We start from the raw sequence: 19,444 nt of genomic DNA on the forward strand, positions 1-19,444 counted from the left end.
ATATAGGCTATATGTAACATCTAACATTTACAAAAGTCACCTGTAATAGTTACCTTATGTAGCTGACGCTCAAAGGTCCCTTATTATTGTTTTGTCCTTTTTGAAGAGTGTTTAATGTATGCTTGAACTTTGTTTTATTTTGTAAAAATGATAAGAGTTGTCTTTCCGGAAGTCATGTGATCTCTTGCCCCGGATGTTTATATTGTGTTTGTGTGCGTTAAAAGTGTCAACGATGTGATAACGTAATTCTACTGCTGGTCTGCTAGGCAAACACGTTTTCACGGTGTTTCATGATTGTGCAAAGAAGAGAATAAACGTGATTGTGGACATCAGTTCGATGCGTAATGTTCTTTCAAGACCAGAGTAGTTACACCTTATTTAGGAATAGATGCCGTTTGCATGGTGGAGAGCAGCAAGGTGATGAAGGGACCTTTGAAGACAGCGCCACTGCACTTCTTATCTCATAATTATGACTTTTTATCTCATTATTTTGACTTTCTTTTCTCATAATTATGACTTTTTATCTCATTATTTCGACTTTTTATCTCATAATTATGACTTTTTATCTCATTATTTCTACTTTCTTATCTCATAATGACTTTTTATCTCATTATTTCGACTTTCTTATCTCATAATTATGACTTTTTATCTCATTATTTCGACTTTTTATCTCATTATTATGACTTTTTATCTCATTATTATGACTTTTTATCTCATTATTTTGACTTTCTTTTCTCATAATTATGACTTTTTATCTCATTATTTTGACTTTCTTTTCTCATAATTATGACTTTTTATCTCATTATTATGACTTTTTATCTCATTATTATGACTTTTTATCTCATTATTATGACTTTCTATCTCATAATTATGACTTTTTATCTCATTATTTCGACTTTCTTATCTCATAATTATGACTTTTTATCTCATTATTATGACTTTATCTCATTATTTCAACTTTCTTATCTCATAATTATGACTTTTTATCTAATAATTATGACTTTTTATCTCATTATTATGACTTTTTATCTCATTATTATGACTTTTTATCTCATTATTATGACTTTCTATCTCATTATTATGACTTTCTATCTCATAATTATGATTTTTTATCTCATTATTATTACTTTTTATCTCATTATTTCGACTTTCTTATCTCATAATTAGGACTTCATCTCATTATTATGACTTTTTCTCATAATTATGACTTTTTATCTCATTATTATGACTTTTTATCTCATAATATCGACTTTTTTATCTCATAATTATGACTTTACATGGGGATTTTATTTTGTTCAAGTGGCGGAAATGGGCTTCCATACATATATATACACCTTATGTAGTAAACGAATATAAGGTAGAGAAGCAATATCAATGGTAAAACCTGTGTCTACATATCTTCCATGGTCAATATTAAGGTCCCATGTCATGGCCATTTCTACTGATCATAATTCCATTGTTGAGGTCTACTAAAATAGATTTATATTGTGCAATTTTCCTAAATCACATTTGTTTCTCATACAGCATCTCTGTATAGTATGTGTATTCACCGTTCTGTCCTAAACGGCTTGTTGGAGCTCCTGCCCCCCCCTCCCTGTGAGCCCAGTGGCCGTCTGCGAGACAGCGAGACACAGCGAAACCCAGCCTGAAACCAGCCCACACACACACACACACACACACACACACACACACACACACACACACACACACACACACACACACACACACACACACACACACACACACACACACACACACACACACACACACACACACACACACACACACACACACACACACACACACACACACACACACACACACACACACACACACACACACACACACACACACACACACCCCCCCCCCCCCCGCAGCCAGGATGGGAGTTTGTGTGTGTGCTCACACAGGGCCGTCCCTCCCTACAGGCCGATCATGCAGGCTGCATGGGGCCTCAAATTGCGCAGGGGGCCTCGGTTTATGAGCTTGGCTTGTGCGCAGTTCTCAGCGCTGTTCTCCGTGCCGCCCCCCTAACGGAAACGTGGTTCCCTCGTCCCTTGGAAGAGGCGGAGAGGTGAGTGTTTTTCATCTGCTGGTGGACTACCGGAGAGATTTAAAGCAGAAGCACACGCCGTCCTCCGCTCCGGGGTCTTCTTCACTGCTTTTGGTGTATTTCTGGCGGCAGCAGCGTCAATTACAGGCCCGGCATATGAACTACAGCGTTTCCAGGGGTCTCGAGCCGAATGCGTGTGAACGGAAGACTTTTTTGAAAAAGCATACGGTGCGTAAACGCAAAAGTTCCCGTGTAAATGGGGTCTGAGAGTGAGATGTGACAAGGAGAGCACGTCTGTAACCCGACAACGTTGCAATGAATCGACATCTGACCAATCACGGCTTTGACACGGCCACTAGCGCAGGTGAAGAGAAGTCGGCGAAAACACAGTTTCAGTCCGGCGCAAGCAAGAGGGAAAAAAAACAAAACATGAAGAAACAAGAGCATCACTCGAAGGTGGGTTATTGTATAAGTCAAAGGTCAAACTTTTGCCAATTGCCATCAGTTCCAATTCACGACATGAAGAAGGCAGTCTCTGCAGAGCCTATACAGTAGGCTAATGGAGATGCAGTTATTTCCAGCATTCTTTATTTACCATTCATTCAAGTATGTTATGCCTTTTATCTGCTAATGTATAGGAGGAAGAGTGATAAACTGTCTGTCTAGTTGGCTTACGTTAAAGTTTACAGCCTAAAAAACATTGAGCATTTTTTCCCCTTTTAGGAATTTTTATGTCAATTTGCAAATGTCATGGTGATGCTCAGCCTCTCCCCTTAACTCCTAACAGTCATCATCATGTCAACCACAACACAGAGAAATACTGATATAAATGTGTATGTAGTTGTTGATACATTGCTGACAGAGGAAACTACATTTGAATACAGATTTAAGAAATATCAGTTTTTGAGCATGTAATAAGCATATTTTGTCTTGACTATATTACAACTATATTATAATAATATAGTATTTATATTATTGAATTGATTATGATTATTATTATTATTATAAGTAGAAGTAGTTTATTTGCATTAATTATATTTTAATCTTTTTGAGGCTAGTATTTGGCAGGAGATGCAGACATATTCACCTGTAAACGCATACTGAACGACATACATGCACATTTACCATTTACCTCACTGTATAAAAAATTAACTGTGTTGATTATAATAATAATAAACAGGAATTATATTTGCAAAGTACTTTGTTTCCCTCAAAAAAAATGTCACTCCTGGTGGGGGGGCCTCCTCTCATAATGTCGCTTGGGGCCCCAAGTTGGCCAGGGACGGCCCTGTGCTCACGCACCGACACACAGCCTCGCCGCGTTCCGCCGTCTCAGGGAGGAGAAATCGACGGAGCTGCAGCTGAGAAAAGATTGAGAGTGTGTGTGTGAGGAACGGACTTAACGGCTCCACGAATTGTTCCATTTGGACCGATGGGTCCATTTGGGTATGAGCATGTCACTGTACCCAGGAAGAAAAAGAGAAATGTCCAACGAGGCGTTCTGGGGCAGCATAGACAGGTATTTTCTGTGTTAGAGTTTTACTCGCTACAGGGTGTACTTTGAGGGTTTGTGACCTCATTCATAAAAACCTTAATAACACACAAGGGAACGGGTAATAACCGGAAAAGCATGACATGGGACCATTAAGGCTTCTACTTTTTTCAATAAAATGTAATTAAAGAATATTGTAATGTAAGAAAAGATATTTCAATTATCCTTACAAATTACAAAGAAAAGCAGCTGATATTTGCATTAGAAAAAGTTGGGGCTAGGAAATGTGTGGCATTTGCAACAACTTAAAACATTGTTTGTTATCAAGTGTTGAAGCTATGAATCATTCTGAATCATTAATCCTGAACATCCGTTATTTTTCATATATTTACTTCAAGGCTGTTCAAAATGTGCGCTGTGTCTTATCCCCTTTGCCCTATGGTGAATGTTGTTGGTGGATCTTTTTAATAAGAAACATGGCCAAACTGTGCAGTGTACACCCTGTTTCCTTATTCAGATAAATAAAAAAAATCTGGATTTTGTATCAGGTGAAGATTAGGCCATGCAGTCCAGCTGATACTGAACTCATGATATGACCTATGCCTAGCTTTGTTTCTTCTTGATTGATTTTATCTCGGGTTTAAACCCACTGAAACTGCCAATATTGGTTTTGATTGATTGTGTTAACATTATTGGTGACATCAATAGGAGTCAGCTGGGAAATATATACTGTGATTTTGCTACTGAAGCACTCCGGTCGCTTTAGAGAAGTGAGGAGTCAGCAGTCTATGACAGTAAAAAAACAGTCAATAATGTATCAAAAAATGTGAATAACTGCCACCACGAGAGGCAATTGAGCCAACTGTCAAAAATGAGTTTTAAAAAGATTATGCTGATGGTGTCTAGTAGTATGCAAGATTAGCATGGACAGACAAATATACACACACAGATAACCACATGATCTCCCCCAAGGGTTAAGCCTGGCAGAAATAATGAGCCAAACAAGTCTTTTTCAATGTTCAAAATTGTGTCCGGATATAATATAAAATAACAGTATCAGCTGAGCTTCTTGCCCAAAAGAATCAGTGACTCCGTAAAGATTTCTCCATGGCCAGGCCTGCTTGGTTGGTTGGTGGTGGAAATCAGACCACTTTTTTCGGTTGGATGGAAGAGCAGGTGATGCAGTAAACCAGATCCTAGCAGTAGCTGGGCCAATAACCACAGATATAGGGGTGGCATAAGGGAATAGCGTGGGAGGACAGAAAGTGAGGCAAAGTGGAAAATATAAGAGGAACTGGAGGTAAGTAGGCAGAAATGCAGTGCAAAAGGGCGATAATAAGGTAAAAGCAAGGGAGAAATAAATTGCCTTAATTAGGAATAAAGAAGGATTAAAGATTTTAAAAAATCCTGGATATTCTTATTATCATGAGTGTGCTGTTCTAAAATAATATAGTGTTATGTTGCTTCTGTTTTGCTTCAGGTGCTTGAGGTCTTTTAATAAGCCTTGCCGTCAATGATGGAGAGTTGTTTCTTGAAGATAAAGGAAATGCTTCAAAGGACAAAAGTTATCAAAGAGGCTGCAGGAATCAAAATGCTGAGGAAGAATTCCAAAAAAAGCGCAAGCTGTTGCTCTATTATGTTCTACGCGAGATACTGTTGGGAGGAAACTCAAAATCCTCTGTGATGTAAGAGTCGACCGTCGTTGCAAACTTTGATTTTAGGAGACTTGCATGAAAGATTGATGATTATTTCTGAAGTTTTTGTGGAGTTCATAAAAGGTATTTTATGTTTGAGTTGTTTTTCAGTAGAGAAACTGATGGAAATGCAGTTTGACTTTGTCTTTTCCTCTCCAGGCATATGTGTATGTTCGGAAATGCTGCATCCTTTTAGTGAGCAGCTGTTACTGATGGCTGCAGGCTGCCACATCGCTGTTGAATTTAGTCGCAAGCAGCACTTTGTTCGCGGCCCATTCCCGGAGAGACAGGTGTTGATTTTGGGGAGAGCAGGTGCGGATGTTGGCTGTTTGGAGTACTCACACCTGTGCTCAGTAAATACAACATGTGACATTTATTTATTATTTTGGATTTCGATCAATTGAAAAAGAATCACAACATTGACTGCTGAAATCCCTACTTTGAAAGACCTTTTGCCCAATTGCAAAATTCTGTATTCTTTTCTATTATTTCAAGCCTTTTTTTATAGAAGAGGTGTTGTTGCAGGCTTTCTCTAAATACAAGATACCCATGTATCTGCTGTAATGATGCAGATGGAAGTGCTTCCTGTTCTCTGAACATCGGTTGAAGTGAGGTTGTTAGCGCTCCCGATGCTCGGCAGTATGAGGATTCTCGGGACCCCTGGGGGGGTTTGCCCTTGTTTCAAACATTTACTGTTAAACTGAGCAGAGAGAGGTGTTCTGCTAAATGGAAAAGAGTTGTTTGCTCCTCAAATAGACATTGCACCAGCGGCAATAACTTCACACAGAAAATAAAAAACCCTCCCTGCTTACGGTAAGCACTCTAAATGTAAATTAGTTCATTTAGGTGGAACCACGTGTAGTTATATAACTCGTCTTGTGTGTTTCTATCGCAGCCTGCTAGCAGACAACGGTTAAACACTATAACTGGGACAAATTGCCTACTTCACAAGTAACAGTAAATGTGGTATAAAATGCAGTTATGATTACATAAGCAGACATAGCTGCATAATTGTTGCAGCATATAATGCAATTACTTCTGCAAAATGTATGTCCACATGTAATGTTTGCATCATATCTCTCCGCATTACCATATACAACAGTAAATATGTTTACTCCTGTGAATAAGGCTATAAAATATAAGTGTATTTTTTTCTTAAAAGGATTACATTGGCGATATTCCTTGTGTTTTTTATTGTAAAAAAAAACATTAAAGGAACAGAACTAACAGTGAAGTGATTCCACTACAGTAACTATGGTGTCTATCAACGCCTCAAATATTGTACTATTACATACACACTAAAGAACCACACTGTTGCATTGGGTGACATGTTCTTTCTTTACGATTAACATAGACAGTGTAATTAGTTTTGACTCAATAGTCACTCACTAGAGCACCAAATGTATTAATCCACCGCTGAAAATAGTCCCCAACAAATGAAGTATTCTTTCCTGTTTGAGTAACGTTTGCTAAAATCTATAGCGACCAGCTGAAGTTAATAAATCTTCTTGTAAAATAAAACTATATTTGAGGCCTAACCCTAACCTAAATCTAAACATCTGCACCATCTGCCATAAACACAATATCTCAGAGACAAAACGCACCATAAACACCCCACTGAAAACAGCACCTCTACAACATTGGGGAAAGTTGTCTCACCACACCGTTGGTAAATATTTTCCAATCCCACACATCTATTAACCTTATTACCTCGGGACTATAGTCCAATGACCGTTGGACCATTGGACAGAGGAAGAGGACAGAAGACGCGACATTTGATTGACAGCCCACTGCAGAGCCGCCTTCGCCGTCCACTGGTCCGGTCAGGATCGCCATGGGGTCTTGTTACCTTTTTATCAGTGGCCATTAACACCAGACAAACCGCACATTTGCAACACCCATCCACAGATCAATATGCCAGTGCAAACGATTATCAACTCTGAACCCCAAACCTAACCCTAACCTAACCCTCTTCAGTAGAAACAAATGGTCTGCAGACAGGAAGTATGAAGTATGTTGGTTCCGGCCTTATCATTACATTTGTTTGCATAACGCAATATAAAATAAGGCCAGTCTTAACCTTTTGCTTTCCAAATGTTATTGGTACCAGTTGGTTTGATACGTAGTGTCTGTGATTGGAACACAAACACTAAATTAACATTGTCGTAACCACTCTATGGCCAATGGATGTAACTTCTGAAAATAAGTATAGAGTTCAGTGAATAATTATGAAAAGATGGACAAACAAAATTACTGATGATGGATGGATAGGGTTAGGGTTTACCCTAAAAGCAGCTGAGAACACACCCAGCCCAGATTTTAATATCTGGGATGACATTATTTACTTAAAGTACAATAGAAGCATCTTGCTATGTAACATTCACAGATAAGTTAAGGAGAGGTGGAAAATAAAATGTAGTTCATGTGGGAAAAAAACATGATTTTCAACACCCTGTTCTCCTGAGTGATATCTGGGACGAAATAAAGTTGCAGTTGATACAAGATGAATCTTTAATTATCCCAACGTGAAATCAGCAGAAAATGCAGAAAACAGCACAGCAGGTGTAAGCACACAAAGAAACAAACGCATGAATAAGCAAAATGTTTATTTCACTGTTTTGTTGTATTTTTTTCTTTACACTAATTCGTATTATTACATGTCTAATTCTATGTTACTATAATTTAATTTGATTATTTTTTCTGCAGTTCCCTATGATCAATGAGTTTGGGGAGGATACCAACTCCTACTGCTCCTTTGAGAGCAAAGAGACGGCGCTGCTGCACTCCGAAAATGGAAACCTGCAGCAGAGAGTCAACATCCTGACACACGAGGTGAGAGGAGAGATGAGGACAAGAGGGGAGACAGAGAGAGGGAGGGCGGGGGACACAGGACAGAGGGAAGGGTGGATCAAGAGGAGAGGGGAGAGAATGCAAAGCCAAGATGGGACATGCAGAGGAAAATCCGTACATTTCATTATAATAAATTGTGGGAAAATAAAAGGTTTATCACACCAAAGGTTTTCCTCCGCAGAAATTCCTCCCTGCATGCAAATTAATTTAATTAAAAGAAAAATGTAGGCCAAGCCTGTTGGACATACGCTGAAAGATTTCCAGAACTAATTAAGCACTAAAGCTGCCGCCCAAGCAAGAAATTACTGAGATGGGGTGTTTTCAAGGAGCGCTGTGACATGGGATTTTCATGCTTGTGTTCTATTTTTGAGATGTGCTTTAATTGGGAACAAACCTGGCTAGGATTTTTTGGTTGAATGTGTACGTCTTAAAAAAGAAGAAAGTAAAGTTTATGTGGGATGACAGCTTCTGATGTTTATTAGTTTATTCAGTTAATTAAAATAGAAAACAAGAAGGTATTTGGAAATAACTAAGTATCAGTTTTAATACTTTTCTACTATATGGGTAACTCCCTTGAGTGCAACTCCCTTCCAAAAGTATGCTAAAGTGAGAGGAGAGAGAGGCAGCGACTATAATGTGTTTGGACTGCCCATTCCCCTCGCTTGCAACTTTCTATGACTGTGTGAACTAGAGCGCTGAGAAATAGATATGAGAAACTATCCACACAGGAAGGCAGTGGTAAAAACGGTAGCGGTTAAACAACAAAAAAGAGGTACAAAATGAGAAAGAGGAAGTATATGGTTTATAGAAGCAGCAGAAGCAATTCACAATGTCACACGGTCTGACAGCTTTACAGGAATTTAAGGTGACAAAGCAGAAGGCAAAATAACGTATTGATGTCTTTCTGATAAAATGCGGGCAAAACAGATGAACTGAAATCATGCAGTGTGTACATTGAATTTTTGGGAGTATTTAGACTTAAAGCTCAAAATCAACTGATGTTAGTAAGTTCTTCTTTCCCTCTTGATATTGAGACCACTGCAGCGTGTTTCTGTGTCAAAATCTACTTTTAATTGAGGCCCTCCAGAGGGAGTTTTTCTCCCACACACTCCTCCCTGCATTAAAATGCTTCCAATGGATTCCTTTGTTTACTTCCGTAACATAATGACATCACTATGTAACCCTGATAATTCTATTGGCTAACGCTCCAACACATTGTATGTGATAGGCTAACGGGCGGGTCATCTCTTAGCAATTGACCGGCCTGCTAACCAATCAGAGCAGACTGGGCTCTGGTTTCAGACAGAGGGTGAAAAGAGGTGCTGCATCACAGGCAGTATATGAGAAAAATTAAAGACCTTTTTGAACATTAAAAGCAGGAAAACATGTCACAGTAGAGGCACAAAATACAAAAATGAACCTAACAATTAGCATAATAGGGCCACTTTAATTTGAGTGTACACATAACAGCACATCTAGTAGTGGTATTAGGGCTAATAGTACAGTAGTAGTAGTAGTAGTAGTAGTAGTAGTAGTAGTAGTAGTAGTAGGAGACAGTATGGTAGGTATTATTTAAGCAAGAAACTGTACACATTGTGCAGAGAGAGGAAACCATGAGAGGTAATAGGCCCAGCCTTCAAACCATTTAGTGTCAACTCTCTTTTTGTACGTCATTTCCTCCTTTCTCATGTCTTAGTCCTTCCAACCTAAGATGCGATTGGAGTAGGCACGGGAGGGACACGAGTAGAGAGTCGAGGCAAAAGGCATCGAACAAAATGAGACATCCATGCACTGGAGCCGTCGATTAGAGTAACTTCCATTAAATATGAAGGTGGCACAGCTGCATCATCTGCCCATCGTCACGCCTCTTTCGTACGTCACAGTGCTGAAAACTACTCCGCAAAGAACACATCCAGCTCCTCTGAAAGCCTTCTGGAGAGAGTAGAGGAGGAGGCACGACATCCAGTAACGAGAATAGAAGAGTGTGGATGAAAAACACGGATTCATTCTCATCTGGTTTTGCAGATTTTCAGGAAATTCAGTCCATATTTTTGCTACATTTGGATGGAATCTTGCTGATTTTACTCATTCTAAGAGCTTATGAACAACCTTAGCATAACTCTTATTACTGATAAACATAGTGGCAAAAATAATGAAAAATAAGAACCGTTGGCAGTTTTAGCAACCGTCCCCACATTTGCATTTCTGAAATCTCCTTACAGTAGCTCTGGAGTATTCTCAGTCACGATGCGTTTGACAAGCCACCCTACACCTCAGTGTCAGGTTTCCATAAGCATATGTTACCATAGCCACAGTGAATATAGACCTCACAGCAGTGGCATATACCTCTTTGTCCTCGCTGGCTCTCTGTTTATCTCACTCCCTTGCTTCTGCTCCCACTCTCATTCTCCGTGTTGTCTAAGTGACCATATTCTTCATCAAAAAAGCACACGTCCTCGCCTGCATCCCAATATCTGTATTTCCCTCCATTTGTTGCATGTCCCTGCTCTCCGATCTATCAAAGAGTATGTGATTATGGCATCCCGTGACATCCACCCCCTTATTATGTCACAGTGTGACAGATCACCAAGACATCCATTTTTTCAAGGGTTAAGATGATAGCGGAAATTATGATTTATCCGTTTTGCGAGATGGGGAGGTGTCAGGATTTCAGTGTCCCAAATTTGCTTGGTTACATAACAATTTCTTAAGAGACATATTTGACGCCTCGCACAAGAAGGAGGTTTTTTGATGTGTTTCTTTTTCCCTCTCTCCCCATTTGGTGGGAAAGCAGACAAAGAAGAAAGTAGCAAATGTATGTCAAGCCTTTTGTTCTTCAGTCTCAGCTTTTCTTTCTGTGTTTGTGTCTTCAGCTCCAGAAGAGGAAGGAGAGAGAGGAGCAGCTGGAGGATGTGATCCAGGCCTACGAGAAGATTCACATGGAGAAGAGCAACCTCCAGAGGGATCTCGACAAGATGGTCAGACATCACTCAGTCCACTGCACCGTGCACTCATGTTTAAGTAGCTTTACTGTAGCTGAAGCCATATGGCTCATTAATAAATTATCACAGCTATATTCCGCTGAATATAAAATGTAAAGCTGTCATTATGAACTGAGAATATGTGATGCTTACACTTAAAAAGGTTTAAAATCTAACGTTCATGCATTGAAATGTCTAAATACGAATAGACCTATGTTAAATATGTAGTTGAGTTGGGTTCTAAAATTGTACTAAATGTTTCCAAGAATTTTCAAACCCATAGAAATCTTATTTTTAGACATGGTAACAGTCCTGGTCATTCTGTCATTTGTAATGGCATCACAAATTAACTTTTTATCCAGTTTAAAGCCACGTTTTTATGAAAAACTTCTTAAAATCTCTGCCACTCTTACATTATAGTAACCAAATGAAAGATTTAAGTTAAAAATGTTATTAGCATTTAGCTGACACTTTTATCCTAAACGACTTACATACTACTACAGTACCACTACAGAGCAATTTTGGGGTTAGGCATCTTGTCCAAGACCACTGACCCTCTTATTGGTCGATCATCGCATTAACCCTCTGAGCCGTCTATCCTATGTTCAGAGACAAAAGATTAGCAAAGGTTAGCAGTTAGCTTACAGTAATGCTTTTCATTAAATTATATTGTAAACTGGCTATTTGAAAACTATGGAAGCCTGTTTGTGCCACAGGAAAAAAGAAAAAGAAATCCTGTAAGTCAATATATTGACTTAGCTATCTCAATATATTGACTTAGCTATCTCATTATATCTGTCATTTTGACAGATTATAACAAACTCAGAAGAGCGACAAAGCTTCCCCGCAGCAAGGCTCCGGTGTTATGATGCCCGCCAAAAAGGATATGATATCGTTTCCAAACCTAACTTTGCCGTACAAATCATGGAAATGTCTGTGAGTGCTTTAAGCTGTGGCGCGCTCCCGCGAGGTGCAGTGGGCATGCATAACACCGGCGCTAACAGTTCACGAGCGTCACCCCCCCTCCCCCGTCAGAGTTGTGTACAGACCGACGGGTAACGGAGCGTCCACACAGCAGCGTGCGTTGGCGCTTGGCGGTGGGCGTGTCTGAAGCTTGGGGAGTCAACGCGAGCAACGCGAGCAACAACCAATCACATTAATCTCCCTCCCCCGACATACAAAGCAAAATGCTAGCATTCAATGCTAGCTATATATACTGTCCATGCCTGCTAGCTGTCCATTCAATGTTTAAACAAGGTAAACTGGATATAAACTCCCCAAACAGAAGAAAACCTACCCGTTTCACCCACTATCTCTGCCACCTCCCTCCATGCCTGGCTCCTCCGGTTTGTATCCCGGTAGATGAACAGAGACTGATCATACAGCACCGGGTGATTCACTATTCGCAGCATACACGCGGTTTGATTTGCTAGCAGTTTTACTGGCAGATTTTCATAAACGGGATTTGATTGGCTGACGCTTCCGTCGAAGCTTCAAAAGTTGAACATGGTTCAACTTTTGACGCGAGCAGCGAGTAGCTAAGCTCCCCACAATGCAGTTCGGCGAAGCGTGACGTCACCCCATTCAAAGTGAATGGGCAGAAGCGTTGAAGCTTCAACGCACGCCGCTGTGTGGACGGGCCGTAATAATGGATTGTGACGGAAATGTTACGACCCTGTCCGTCAAAATGACGGGCAGCAAAAAACTCTAGCGCAACCTCTGATTGAGTTATATATATTTTATTTTATTGAAACAATGTCAAATACAGAATAAGGCGCATAGACATCAATGTTCATCATATAAGCGGTACAACTTTATATTAAGGTACACAAATTCACCATCAACTAGTTGTTAATTAACATGCATATTAGCAGTATATTGGCTCTTTATTTGTCATTATAAAACACTTATTAATGCCTTATTCTACATGACCATATTCTACAAGTAATAGGCCATTAGTTGAGAGTTTTTCCTCAACATGAATGTACTAATTAGTGCTTATTTGTTGCAAGTAAGGAAGTTGTTGTACATGAGCTTTGGTCTATGCTCTCCTCAACATGTCTAAATAACTCAAAATGAGGTATTTCTATTCTAAGAAAATGTTCCCTATTTTAAAGTGAAGTCTTGTTCATAACCAATAAGCAAGTAATTTGACTCTAATTGACCTGAACAGTTTCCATATTCTAAAGTTGCCTCCTCTTCACACTTTGTAAATACATTATAGCACACAACTACCAACATTAACCTCAACAGTACATGATCAAAGTAGGGACAAATTGAAATATCGGTTTTATTAATGAACCACTAAAGAGAGGTTCAGACACATACTAAAACATGTCAAGTTTCTCCAAAGCTGAGAACACATATGCAGCCTATACTTTTTTAATAAAAACAGATTTTTAACAGAGTTTATGTATTTGTGATCATACTGTGTGACCTGCTTGTATGTACTTACACAATAGGCGTACTGTTCTCTCTGTGTTGTACTGTCTCAGTGTGAACATAAATTAAACAGCAAGCCTCTTTTGAGGGCCAGGAAATGAGCAGCCATGCTCCTTTATTGACTTATTTGCAGTCCATTGACATTCAAACGGAGTGAAACTATAAAAAAAAAAAAAAGTTAGAAGGCACTTAATGATCTCTTACATGCAAGTGTAACATACACATATTACTTGTAGAATATGGTCATGTAGAATAAGGCATTAATACGTGTTTTATAATGAGTAATAAAGAGCCACTATACTGCTAATATGCATGTTAATTAACAACTAGTTGATGGTTAATTTGTGTACCTTAATATAAAGTGTTATCGCTTAATACGCTTATACAGTATGATGAGCATTGATGCCTATGTGCCTTATTCTGTATTTGACATAATTGTTTAAATAAGAAAACATATATAACTCAATATAATGAGATAGTAAGTCAACATATCTTTCCTGTGGTGCAAACAGGCTTCCATAGGAAACAGACCGCTCACAGACGTCATCAAAATGTATTTCTTGATTCATTGCAATGTTTATGTTTCGGTTGAAAGAAACGTTCTCCCTTTAACCTCATTGGGTAATATTTTATAATCACATGGAAATGTTAAAGGAAGGGATCAGCAGCGTATTGTTGTTCCGTTCCTCCCTTCTGAATTGGGCACTTTAGAGTACTCTGCACATTTAAAAGTAATTTCCCTTTAAGCAAACATGTATTCATTACTTCTTATACAGAGTCAACAGTCCTTCAGAGACAGAAGGACTCGTCATAGAAATAATCGCTTGATTGAATGTACATATTGCACATCTTGCCAAGATACTGCAATTTCGTAGAATTTAGAACATACTAACCTATATGTTTTAGTTTCCTCCTTTATCAATCCTTTAGTTTTCCATTTTGGGAAAATCTCCTTATTTGAACACACTTCTGTAACTGAGTCATAAAACAAAGTCGATCTGGACCATGCAGGTAGACGCTTCCAACTGAACAGATTGTCTGGCTGCTCTTTCCCAGATCCCCTCTGTGATAATAAACCTTCTCACATGAGAGGCTAGTCCGTTGAGCAGCTCATGCCGAGCCGTCTCAGCAGTTTTATGTGGGCAGGGTGATTATAGAATGAGGTGCGCCAGAGACGTTGGAAGGTGTCACCTGCCGAGGGCTGAGACAGTGTCAATGTCAGCTGGAGCCCGGCTCCGGCTACTGTACCTACTGGGCCTCATTGTCCTTTAACCTTCCGGTCATTAATCTACATAATATATACTGTATAAATGATGATGATGATGATGATGTGTGTGTATCATCTACATTTTAGGCAAAAAAATGAGATGTAAATAAAAAATATTCTTACATTTTTTCGTGAAGGGCTAAAACACGCCTACTACACCCTTGACTTTCATCCCCACCACTCTGCCCTCTTCCCACCATTTTGGTTAACCTGCTTATATAAATAGAAGCACACATGAAAACTGACATAGATCTGTCCAGATCTGGCACAACACGGCGGATGATAAACTGCTAACTTTATCCACCATAGTTTATAAGTGAAAGCAAGAATTAGCTGTTTTTTTCCAACTGTAACTACGGATAAACTGATTAAATATCAAACCAAAACCATTGTCCTAAAATAATTTCAGTGCCAGGAAACTAACGAATAGTGATACTGATATTCAGCACCGTTGAACAGGATTACAAACGTTCTGTTCTACAAAGAAGCAAAGTAACCAAATAACTTTAAAATCTTCATAGGACTGAAATCAAATGAATGTGTGTGATTGCAGACCAGCCTGGTGGAGAAGCACGTGGAGCGCATCCTGGGCCTGGAGTCCGCTCTGAGGCAAAGGGAGAACTCTCTGCAGAAACTCAACATGCAGCTGCACAGCAAAGACATGCAGTACCTGCAGCTGCACGCCGGCCCCGACGCACACAGTGAGTGACCTTAGAGACAGAAGGAGTAATGTTATCAGGATACAAAAATTGAACTGTATTCCCTTCAGTTACATTAAGAAAAGACGCAATCATATTAATATGATAATTTGAAAAAGCGGGGATTACTTGCAGGATTACAATGTATCAATAACGATCAATAATTTATAGGAAGACGTACTGCCTGCATTTTCATTCAGGCTACTTTGAAAAAAAATGTTTTTAAACGCAGTAGGTGGACACCTGATTTATTAAAACAAAATAAAGTTTTCTTGTAATTCATACATTAAACTAATATACTTTTTGTAAGCCTCATCTATACCGTAGGTCTGTCCTACATTTATAACATTTTTAAAGTAACCCTCCAAACGCTGAGATTCTAGCTAAGATGTCATGGCATAATGATTTCAGTGTAAATATATTCTGATGGCAACAATAGAGTCAACCTTTTTTATTACTATCAATGCCGTGATTATTGACATTTTTGGAGAGCAGGATATTATTTTTTTTTCAGTAAAATGTAATTAGTAGATTTCCGTTAGTCCTTTGGGTATAATTTCTTTAGCGTTATGTTAAATATTAAAAGTATTTTCTTAAATTAAGACGGATAATAATTATATTTAAAATAATAGTCATTTTAATCTAAAAATAATTCCCTTAACTTTTTCAGTACAAGATGTAGCTAAATTATAACAACCTATCCAAAAAAAAGTTTACCGTCCAAATTAAATAAATAAATACTCAAATTGAGACAAAAGCAGACAATCTGATAGAAACAGGAAATGCATTTAACATGTTTTTGTATTTTACTTCCTTTAAATTGACCTTATTTTGTTTGTGGCGCTTTAGTGCATTTGATTTTGGTTCCTCCGGTTTTATTACATTTCCAAGGCAATCACGGTTTAAAGTTTAAAATTAAGAAAGAGTATTATTTCAGAAAACTTTGATGATTACCACTATGATAGCTTTGACCGTAAACAAAGCAATACAACTTACATCTGCGCAATTTTATTTTGTTTTTCGTTTAATCACTACTTGACACTGATACCTTTACTTTATAGTAAGAAAAAACATTTTCATATCAACCTGCCAAGATACGACTTATCTCTGTTAATCACCACTCATCTTTTCTCTGCATCTTTAATCAAATCCAACAATCTGGCCTGAAAAAGCATTTTAATTGAGGTCAAGTTGATCCTTGGCCTGTTAGAGGGAAGCAGATTGGACATTTTATTCCAACTCCCCAGTCGCTGTCGCAGAAAAAGAGACCTCCAGGTCAATGCGGGTGCTTGTGATTGAAATTCAAAACATCTGAAGAGCCGGGTACTCAGAAATGGAGGATTCCTTGATTTGCCGAGGGATCTATATTGTAATTACTCTCCATTGGAAACCTGTGATATCATTCGACTTATTCAGATGCAAATTCATTCCCATTTTAGATTCTTCAAACAAGGCGGGTCACTTACACTGCTTTTATAGCAAAAAGAAGAAAAAATATGCAAAAAAACTGCTTAATATATTGGAATATAGTCTTAACAAGGCTTTGTTATTTTTCAATTGCATCATAGAATACAATCTAAAAACTGCAGTCCAGTACTAAAGAAGATTATGCCTTAACTTAAAGGGGCCCTATTATGCTTTTTGGGGTTTTCCCTTTTTTGTATTATGTTATATATGTTTTTGTGTATGTAAATGGCCTGCAAAGGCTAAAATCCCAAAGTCCCCTCCAGAGGGAGTTTGTCTCCCACACATTCCCCCCCCCCCCCTGCCTGAAATACCTCTATTGGACTCCTTTGTTTACTTCCATAACAGAGTCCCATCACGATGTAAATCTGGCATTTCTATTGGCTAATGCTCCAATACACTGAACGTGGTAGGCTAAGATGAGGGACCTCTATAGGCGGTTGACCAATCACAACAGAGCTGGCCATCTAACCAATCAGAGCGGACTGGACTCTGGTTTCAGACAGAGGGTGAAAAGAGGTGCTGCAGCACAGGCAGTATGAGAACAAATAAATACATTTTTGAACATTAAAACAGGTATGAAAATTAGTATGATATTTCCTCTTTAAGCTGATCTAGAGTCAGTGTGTGCTAACCTCTGCCCTCTTCCAAAACGTGGGAGGCAGATGGAAACCAGGAAGAAATGCATCAAAGCCACCTCAACAGATGCCTTTACTGATGGTATACCTTGCATAAACTCATATTTAATGGAAAACTGTAAAGGAATTGAAGAAAAAGATCACTCTACAGTATGTGTGCCCTTTATACTTGTCCAATGAGGAGGCAGGAGCTCAGATACAAAAGATGATGCACTGTTACAGTGTTTTCATGCTCAAGGACTGAGTCTGTGTGAGCGGAGCTGAATCACTAACATGCCCACGCAGATCACATCACCCAGGTGCAAACTGAAAGATGCTGCCCTTGAAGAAGTCAACTCCTTACACAACAGCCGTGGACACAGGAGCTGCATTAGTCAGGGTAAAAAGCTAAGAAAATGTTTTGTTCTGAAGTTTTTTTCACTCTTTTTCCTCCCAGTGCTGGACTGTCCTGCTTTGACCCTTCAGAGCTCCCGTAGCTTGGACACTCTGTCCGACCTGAAGCTGCAGCGGCTGGAGGCCGAGCTGGAGGGGGCGCGGCACGAGGCCCAGGGGGCGCGTCAGAGGGAGCAGGAGCTGAAGGGGGAGTGTGAGAGGCTAAAGGAGGACATGAGGATGCTGCAGAACAGCCAGAGGGACAGGGTCAGTCATAGTTCCAGTTGTGTGCATCTATATCATGTTAATCATGTAAAGAATACTGCAAACAGGGCTGTACAGAAGATTTCAAAGCTTAAATTAAAACTTTTCATCAAAAATATTACTTCAATATTCAAAAGTCCTGAACCTTTTAGATTCTTTTAAACCGTTTTTTTCTGCACAGTTGCAGAGAAAGATGTATGATATTTGCTATGTAAAATAACATAAGAGCTTTGTAAAGTCAATGTATATTTTGAAAAAGGATTGATTAAATAATTTAGACAGGACTAGATTTAACATATTTTAAAAAACTTCATATTTTTCCACATTTAGAAAAAAAGGTTTGGCTAACACAATTAAAGTAAATGACTTATGTTGTAACAAAAAAGCATATCATATAATGTATCTGCATTTGCTCTGCATCAAGATGCCATCACCTTTCTACTAACAATGAAAATCTCCATTTCGAAGGTACTCAAAGTTGATTTAATAAAATATGATAATAGGACTGACTCATTGAATCTGGTGAATTCAAATTGAGGATAATGTTCGATGATTTTTAAAACATAAAGCTCCATTAAAAACCTCATTAGAAGCTTGAAATGTAAAGACATTCGGTACGGCCCCAACTGTAAATCTTTCTTATAATACAATACTGCAACTCTGATTAATGTCAAGTGTTCAGAAATGTGTAAAACATTAAATCTATCCCTAAAAAGTTGATATTGCACAATTCTGGACAACACCAGATCACCAGACCCCTGACAAAGACAACATTTTTCATATTGAATATTGCTTATTGTCGTAACTGGCATGCTGCAGAACTGTCCAACATGAACAGAATCCTTAACATTCTGCGCTGCACATACTTACAGTGGTGGTCATCCTACAACACAACATATTTGAGATGAAGAGTTTTGTTCCAGCAGCTTTACAACACCAGCGGGGGACATATATTTGTGGCTCCAGTGGGACACAAATCCCTGACCTTGCCAATTTAAAGTTAAGCTTTAGGCATTGAGCTGTGGACAGAATCCAACACATCAGTGTCAGAGTCCGGCTGAACCCAGGACATTAAGTTTTCAAACATGCTGAACTCAATATTGTTCGTCAAAGATGGGTATATCAATAACACTTGTGTCTTCGCACAAAGACTGGAAGCATTGGGAAACAGCTAGCCTGTCCAAAGCCAACATAAAATATACTTCCTTAAAAAACTACAATGTCACATT

General features: G+C 38.8%; 1 protein-coding gene across 3 annotated transcripts in view; it reads left to right on the forward strand.

Annotated features, from left to right (window-relative positions):
- Positions 1-19,444, forward strand: part of tbkbp1 (TBK1 binding protein 1) — a 62,084-nt gene that overhangs the window by 31,133 nt on the left and 11,507 nt on the right. For all 3 annotated transcript variants that reach the window (XM_079658120.1, XM_079658121.1, XM_079658122.1), the window contains 4 exons: positions 7,946-8,071; positions 10,963-11,067; positions 15,333-15,480; positions 18,016-18,218. In XM_079658120.1, the coding sequence (XP_079514246.1) occupies positions 7,946-8,071; positions 10,963-11,067; positions 15,333-15,480; positions 18,016-18,218 (582 nt within the window). The remainder of the gene's footprint in view (positions 1-7,945; positions 8,072-10,962; positions 11,068-15,332; positions 15,481-18,015; positions 18,219-19,444) is intronic.

This window comes from Notothenia rossii, assembly GCF_949606895.1.
Source record: "Notothenia rossii genome assembly, chromosome: 11".
NCBI classification, from domain to species: Eukaryota; Metazoa; Chordata; class Actinopteri; order Perciformes; family Nototheniidae; genus Notothenia; species Notothenia rossii.